Genomic DNA, 8,772 nt, shown 5'->3' with positions numbered 1-8,772 from the left:
CAGGGCAACTACAACCATCAGTAATTCCAATTCCACGGAATCCTACTCCCTGTTATGGCCGCCCAGGACACTGCACGCGGTGCACATGCGTACACACATTCACATGAAATACTCAACAACACGAGCCAGAAAGTTATAAATCATTAAAAAAAAAAAAAAGAAGGGAAAAATGACTCCTTTGAATGGCAATGTGACATTTGGACATTAAGGTTGTGAGCGCCTCAGTTTTTCTGTCTGTGCGCCAGGAGAGCTTTTCCAGAACTCTCTGGCAATTCTGACCTCAGACTTGGTGGAGAAATAGAACCCGGCCCGTGGGGAAGGGAAATCCCGCGAGAACTGCTCACGAGATCCCGGCCAGCTGGACCAACGGTTAAATTTAGCCGGTACAGTCCGGTTGCCCAGTCGGGCGGGTCCTCGGGCTTCTAGGAGGTTCTGTGCGGAAGCTCGCGGTTCCATTCGATGGCTTCATAAAGAAGTGTTCGCGGGGTGCGGAGCCCGCCAACGGTGAGGGTATGGAGGGTTCCCGGGGCCTGGGGCCCACGTGCAGTTCCGTCACTAATGTCTGTGCTCGGCTTCGCGGGCTTTGCGGGCTTCGCGGACCTCGCGGGCGAGGGAGGCCTGGGGCCTGGGCCTCAGGCTGTCCAGGCGGCCTTCGAGGTTCTGGCTGGGCCTATGGCCGCGTGGCGGCCGGGCTAGGGAGATGGCGGGACCGTGCAGGCCTTTATCGTGTAGGCCACGGGCACCGTGGGGGTGACACAGGGACGCTGGACCCCACTGTGCTTCAGCCTTACTCACAAAGCCCTGTGAACTCTGTCCTTCCCCCGAGGCCCAGTAGACACCATGGAGAAGCAAAAGCCCTTCACGTTGTTCGTCCCACCGAGACTGAGCAGCAGTCAAGTGTCTGCAGTGAAACCGCAGACGGCGGGAGGAGACTCCAACTACTTCAAGGTCAGTTTGCATGTGCGTCTTTAGGAAAGTGCCTCCGTCTGGGAGAGGACTGGGCAAAGGCCCTTGCCACTAAGCCCAGACCCAGTTCATCCCTCAACCCACGGGGTCAAGGGCGAGAAGCAACTGTGTAAATCGTACTGACTTCCACACCACGGGCACGGCTGCGAGTCCACGGACACACAAGAGATTGATGCTAATAAGAAAAGCATGCCTTTTCACTTTTTAATGTTACAGTAATAGCTGATATACCCTACATTTTGAATGGCTTTTTTTTTCTTTTGCTCGGAATTACAGGCTTATTGTATGTTGACAAAATTAGAACTTTAAAAGAGATTCTGGTAAAGATTCACTGCTTGGGTGGAGAAATGGCTCCGCCCCCAAGAGCGCAAACAGTTCCCAGTAATTTCTACATTTGCAGTGCCAGGTCTTTGATATCATTTTTGCTGGCAAAACACATACAAACACACACACACACACACACACACACACACACACACACACACACACACACACACACAACTTAAAATCCTTAAAAGAATTGCTGCTATAAAACTGCATAAATAGGATTTGCTCATTTAAATTATCTCTCTGCTTAGATGACTTGAAACTATTTCTATTGTTTCTATTAACATATTAATTGGAGGTAATAATGAGTTTTATTATGACATTTCCACATATATAAATTATACTTTAAACACTGTACTTCAAAGATTTTATAATTATAGTGGCTTGTTTTTAAGTCAGTGTATATGTAAGTGTATATACATATATATACATATACACATGTATAATATATACATATATGTGTACACATATACACATATACATATATGCATTATACATGTATATGTGGGTATGTATGTATATATATATATATATATATATATATATATATATATATATATATATATGCTTAAATGTATTTGAATATTAGCACTGCTCAGTATCAAAGTGATATTAAATAGTATATTTAAGAATTTCCATTCCCTTCTCATTCCCTTCTGACTAATTTCTTCCCAGTTAGTCCTACTTTCATGTTTCCTTTGTGTGTGTGTGAGTGATCCAGTGCTGTACCACTGCAGAATATGTCTCAGGATTTGAGGCAATTTATAAGGAAAAATAATATGAGAAAGGTAGAGATTTTATCAAAGAAAATTAAGACTATCTGAACAAATGGCTATATGTGGGTAGTAATTAATATTGTGACTGAGCTTCTGGGTAGATGGGGTAAAAAGGAAATTCATTTATTTAGTAAAATTCTAGTTGAGGAGAACTACACAAAATTTCTCAGGTGAAACAGCTTTTTATATTATTTAAATTTCTTAAGTGGTACTTTTTATGGAAATGATATGCAGTTAATATTTTAATTTTACATGCTGCAGGTAATTTTTGCTGTAATCAAGACATATGTATCATTGATAAGTGATTCAGTGAAGATCTCAATTTAGTTAAAGGAGATTGAAGGAAATCAGATACTATTGAAATTACTAATATTGTAGAATATTTACAAAGCTTCTGTTATATAATTTATAGCTTAAGTCCATCTTACTAGAGGAAATAATTAAAATTTTTGCTTTGTTTGCTTAGCAGAAGCATTTGATATTTTAAACACCATATATCAAAAGATTTATAATTACAGCGACTTTAATACTATATTTGTATATCACACTGTTAGGCATCAAAGTGGTATTGGATAGAATATTTAAAGAACCTCTTTGTATTTCTAGACTGTCAACAAATGTACAGAAGGTGATTTTGGTGTTCCATTTACAATGTCCAGTCTATCAAAAAATCGGGAAAACATTGATGCAGGTAGGTTTGGACAAATATGTAAACTTTCATAGAAACATTTTGTTATATACATTGTCAGTTATACAACACAAATATTACACTAATACTCTTGACATTTAGCTAGATAAAATAATATAAAATGATGTTCTCATATTTAATAACTTTTTTTATTTTGTAGATCCTGCTTTTCAAAAACTTAGCATTTTGCCCATGCTTGAACAGGTTAGTAAGAGTGTGTCCATAATCTCTTAGAGATTTAATTATTTGAAGAAAAAAAATTGGTAGTTGTGGGATTAGTAGCTTTGTGTAATTTAGTTTTTATTACATTTATGTGTATATGTGCTTCTGTATATTTGTATGTATGCGGGTGGGCACATACCATGATATGTGTGTGGAGGTTATACTACAACTTGTAGACCTGGGCTCAAATCAGGTTATCATTGTTACTCATGGAGGGAGCCATTTTGCTAGTCATTGTCTGGTGTCATTTTCTAATCATTAACTGTCATTAGCTTTAAAAATATAATCTTACAGTTTAAAAAAAATTTTTTTTAGGTTGCTAATTCTGGCAGTCACCACTATCAGGAAGGAGTAAATGACTCTGATTTTGAGGTCAGATATTTCCTTCTTATTTCTGGAATTTCATTTATTATCTAAATATACCTTTTTAAGTTCCCGAAGTATTCATATTTGGTTAATGTTTTAAAATATATTCTTTGAAGTCATTCTTTTGGTGGCTCTGGGGACTAAGCCAGTACCTTATACACTTTAAAGTGGCAGCTATTCTACAACAGAGTTGTATCCATATTCTAGATATTTTTTCTTCCTAAAGTATTTGAAATGCTAAACTTTTATATTTTCCTAGGTAAAAGAAAACAATTCTTTTAGGGAAATTAATCTTTAAAATAAAAAAAAAAAAAACGAAACTAGAAGAGTAGAGATAGATATGTGGAAAGGCCAGCATTTTACAAAAATAATCATTTAGTAGGTAAGATTGACATTTGGCTACTTTATTGTATAAGAAATTTATTTATAGAATATGGCATAGTTTTTGTATTATAAGAATCATTTTTACAGCATATCTTACAAATTAAGGGAAATCTCAGGACCTGATAAGTGTTGTATTATTGTGTTAAATAATAAATAAAGGAAGAGGCACCATGCTATACTAGTGCCAAACTATGCTGGGCACTGGTGGGCCACATGGCATTGGCAGGCTGTTCTCATCTCAGCAGACTCTCTGGTCTGGAACTACCGAACATCCCACTCAACTTGCTAAGTTCTCCCATGCCAGCTCCATACATTCCAATTCTGTGGTGGGCTTGGTGCATCTCACCACCAGACCTTTCTCTTGAACTCAGTTGAGTCACCACATTAAGGAAAACACCATACAATCTTGGTTTAGAATCAACAGGTAACTCAGTCACTGGGTCTAAGTACTAACATCCTAATTAATAAGCCATACTAAAATTAATTCTCTGGTGATGTATCTTGATGTATCTGTTATCTATCTTCACTTAAGAAAGGCTTAAAATCTATATGTTATATCCTGGCTAGCTTATATACTATTTGAAATAAATCTAATTAAATATTTTTCAGTGTTAAATAGCACGAGTAGGCTATGAGACTATATTAGTCTTCAACCCCAACAGAAATTAGAGAGTGATTAGTAGTATTAACTGAAAATATAGGAAGCCTAACATGGTTTTTAGAACTGAGACAAGTTATAGAGACAGCTGCCTACCTATATAGCTCTTATATGTCAGAAAGTTGGAGCATCAGTGTTTAGCCTTTTGGCCCAGGATCATCTGACAGACCTTTGTAATGCAGAATTTTGGAGGACTGGATACCCTGACTTGGCAGAAATTATCAGTCAACTATTCTGTATAGTGTGTCTTTTTTCTGGACTGTATTTTGTCTATAGATGAAATGCGTAATTTCTGCCCAGTGTACCTAGCCACAATGTACTACTTCACATGGAGATAGAGATGCTCAATTTATTCTTTGAATCCACAAAAGGGGAGCTACTAGGAGCAGGTATGTCTCAACAACAAAAGAATAAATAACATTAAATGTCACATTTTGTGGATTTCTGACATTTTTCAAAACAATCTATGTAAAGTAATCTGGACTATTGTTCGTTAACTATCCTTGGCTGTTTCTAAATAATATAAAGCAAGCACCCTAGCAATAACTTAGAGCCAAGAGTTTGCTATCTGGCCCTTAACTCGTATTGCTTATTAATCTAAAGATAGTTTAAAATGGCATTAATAGAAGGACGGGGTCCAAGCCTTGTAGTTTAAAAATTTTTGTAACAATAGAGGAAATTTACGTCAAAGAAAACCCTGATTTGTATCAGAACAATTCTGTACCAATGTGAAAAATTATAACTTAGTAACAATTATAAGAATTTTTACTAAATGAGATTATGGCTATACAATAAATTCTAGCTAATTTATCCATGTTAAATTATGACCATTTCTAAATTCCCCAGAAAGACAACATTAGAATAACAACCTTCAGTCCTCCAAAATCCAGGATATTTGGTCAATGACTTTTCATAACTTCTTCAGGCTGACTGAATATGGGTGTTGAGATATCTTGAAGGGGGGTTAGGGAGAATGAAGAAGTTGGTTAGGCCTTATAATCTCTGATGACTGACCTGACTGGATCTGGCTGAAAGTTCCTGAGATCAGGAGTTTATGGAGGTCAGTTCAGCATGTCTGACAGTGGGTCTCACCAAAGCTGTACATTCTGTAGTATATAAATCTCAAAACAAAATTTAAGTATCATCAAGATATCTATTTGGGTAGATCTGTGTAGGGTATATAGACTGGTTAGAATGAAATTCTGCTCTTTTTTTTTTTTGTTTTATTCTCTTGAATCTAGTTCAAGGGCTCTACCTCTATCAAATCAGATCCATATAGCTCTGGAACGTGTTCAGAGTTTAATCATCTTTTCTAAAAGCACAAAGACAAAAACCTTTTCCCCAAATCAGTAAGCATATCCTTTAGTTGACAACCAGAAAAGTTTGTATTTTGCATTATTTCCCAGAGAAATAATATAATCACAAAACTCAAAATCACAGCCATTTTGAAAATTACAACAAATAAACTAAAACACTTTATGTCTTAGGGTTTTATTGCTGTGAACAGACACCATGACCAAGGCAAGTCTTATAAACAACAACATTTAATTGAGGCTGGTTTACAGGTTCAGAGGTGCAGTTCATTATCATCAAGATAAAAGCATGGCAGCATCCAGGCAGGCATGGTGCAGAAGGAGCTGAGAGTTCTACATCTTCATCTAAAGGAAGCCAGGAACAGACTAAGCATCCTCAGACTAAGCTAGGAGGAGTGTCTCCAAGCCCACCTCCATAGTGACACACTTCCTCCAACAAGGCCACACTTTTTAATAGTGCCATTTCCTGGGCCAAGCATTTGCAAACCATCACACTGTATGAGCCTATTCATAGGCTTTTCTAATTTGTCATGCCAGGAAATTAACCCAAAATTCCCATGGAACCCACATTAGAGAATATAAGTTGCCTGCAGACTATAATATACTATCTATCTGTTATTCTCACTACCTTGAGCCTCAGACTTTTATTTATTAATGACTTTTATAATATCTATTTCTTATGCTCTCTACTTGGAGTTACAGACATGTTTTTTCTATCTTAGTTATGAACCATGGGTGAAATTCCTCATGTGATTCAGACAAACTCTGTATATAAATCTATCCTAAAAGCAAATAAGCCAGCCTTTGAATTAACTCACACTCCAATCAACATCTTCTAAGGAAGCAGGCAGCCTGTACTTTTCAAAGCAGGGGACCTCAGAACCTGCAAGCAGAGTTTTCTTGTGTTTCTTTGTTTCAAGGTTCCTGTGTGTGAGTCCATGTATGTGACTTGTCCCTGTACCACTTTTTTCTCACTTAGAAAATAAAACTTTCTCAGGCTGGTAATCTTAAATTTCTAGTGGATTTTTGCCTAACTCGTTGGATTGCCACCTGTTGTGTTAATAAAAAAGGAAAAGGCACCATGCCATACTAAGCTGGGCACTGGCAGGTCACATGGCACTGACAGGCGGGCTGTTTTCATCTTGGTAGACTTTCTGGCCTGGAGCTCCTGAACATCCCACCAATTCACTAAGTTCCCATCACACCAGCTCCACACATCCCAATTTTGTGGTGGGCTTGGTGCATCCTTTCTTTTGAACTCAGTTGGGTCACTGCATGAAGGAAAACACCACACAATCTTAGTTTAGAATCAATAGGAAGTCAATCACTTGGCACAACTACTAACACCCTATTTAATAAGCCATACTAAAATTAATTAATTCTCTGGTAATGGATCTTGGACATCTTACCAGGGCCCTCTAGTTCGTTACATCTTGTCCCCAAATTCTCTCTCTGTCCCAAAAGCCTCAAGTCTCTCTTCTCTCTTCCAGACTCTGACCTGGAAGTCCTGCCTACTCCTCACCCAGTGATTAGTCCCCTGAAATCTTTATTCATTAGGGGAAGGTCCTTGCTACACTGTATATGTATTGCAAGGGTTAATAGTGTCACAGAATAAAAAAAAAAATTGGAACCAGTTTATATTTTGGTAACAGGTTAAATGTAAGCAAATGCCAGTTTATATTTTAAATACAACTTAGAGTATAGCTTCATGTTAGAGTTATGTTATTTGTTTAACATGTGAGATGCCCCTGAGTTAGCTTTCCAGCTCCAACATGAAAAGCAAACACAAATTCCTCTGCCATTTATTCTATGATGTGGATAAAAGGTAAGAAATCGAAAACCTCAGGCTCATTGAAAATTATATATTAGCTATTTTCTTGTCATAGTCTTAATATACTCTTAATCCTCAGATAATTTCTATAGACAGAATGCTTTAAGACAATTGTTAGCATCTATGTATTTCCAGTGGAGTGATGTATTTTAGTTGTTATTGAGTTAGATTCTTTCACTGAATTAAATTGTTTTTAACTTTAGCATTTTTCAGTCTTGATTTTACTCAATTTTAGTGCAGTAGCATATGATGTCTTGATACTATGAAAGTTAATCTTGCTAAAATATCAATCAAATAGTTTGTCACCATTAGTACAGGTAGGTAGCTATTGTTGGTTATATTAAAATTTAGACAACTAACTTTTGGAAATCCATTTAAGTAGAATTCAGAGCCAATGAGCAGACTGTATTCAAAGCTATATAAAGAGGCTGAAAAGATAAAAAAGTGGAAAGTGAGCATAGAATCTGAACTGAAGCAGAAAGAAAATAAGTTGCAAGAAAACAGAAAGATAATTGAAGCCCAGCGAAAAGCCATTCAGGAACTTCAGGTATAATGGTGTTTTGAATTATAAATAATAAAAAGTATAAGAAAAAAGATAAAAATACAGCACATAGGAAATATTAGCACATTACTGTTGGAAATAGAATATTAATTCAAAGTTAATTACGTTAATTTTGTTTATGTGGCAGATATTCTGAGAACAAGACTTTTTGAAATTTTACTAATAAAAGTTCAGGTCGGGCAGGAGAGATGGATCAGGGGTTAAGAGCACTGACTGCTCTTCTAGAGGTCTTGAGTTCAATTCTCAGCAACCACATGGTGGCTCACAACCATCTGTAATGCGATTTGATGCTCTCTACTGGTGTGTTTGAAGATGGTGACAGTGTGCTCATATACATTAAATAAATAATTCTTAAAAAAGTAACAGGTCAGATTCAGGAATGAATACAGGACAAATTCTGCAAAATTCCATGAAGATGATTAAGGAAATACTTAGATGATGACAAATTTAGTCACATTGATTCATTAAAAAAGTTAAAAATTTTATTAAGTTCTATTATTGATGTTTAATTTGATGTGCTATATATCAGAATGTTTTCATAAAACTTTGAAACTGTTTAGTTATAGCATAGAATGAGAAAAAAGTTGAAGTGCAAGCAGCTAATATTCTTCAGTATTAGAGATACTATTCTCTAAATATTATTGAATGCTTTTACTGGTCACTTAGCAAATTTAATCCG

At 36.6% G+C, this 8,772-nt stretch overlaps 1 protein-coding gene across 1 annotated transcript in view; it reads left to right on the top strand.

Annotated features, from left to right (window-relative positions):
* Window positions 1-840: 840 nt before the first annotated feature.
* SYCP1 (synaptonemal complex protein 1) overlaps window positions 841-8,772 on the top strand; it is a gene marked incomplete at both ends in the record, with an annotated part of 96,090 nt that continues 88,158 nt past the window's right edge. Inside the window, 5 exons of the mRNA XM_080916005.1 lie at window positions 841-948; window positions 2,676-2,760; window positions 2,918-2,961; window positions 3,295-3,351; window positions 7,914-8,078. Coding sequence (XP_080772131.1) covers window positions 841-948; window positions 2,676-2,760; window positions 2,918-2,961; window positions 3,295-3,351; window positions 7,914-8,078 — 459 coding nt within the window. The remainder of the gene's footprint in view (window positions 949-2,675; window positions 2,761-2,917; window positions 2,962-3,294; window positions 3,352-7,913; window positions 8,079-8,772) is intronic.

Source organism: Micromys minutus (assembly GCF_963924665.1).
Source record: "Micromys minutus genome assembly, chromosome: 4".
In the NCBI taxonomy this organism is placed as follows: domain Eukaryota; kingdom Metazoa; phylum Chordata; class Mammalia; order Rodentia; family Muridae; genus Micromys; species Micromys minutus.
Note: the sequence above shows the minus strand (reverse complement) of the source record. Positions and strands in the feature narration are given on the sequence as shown.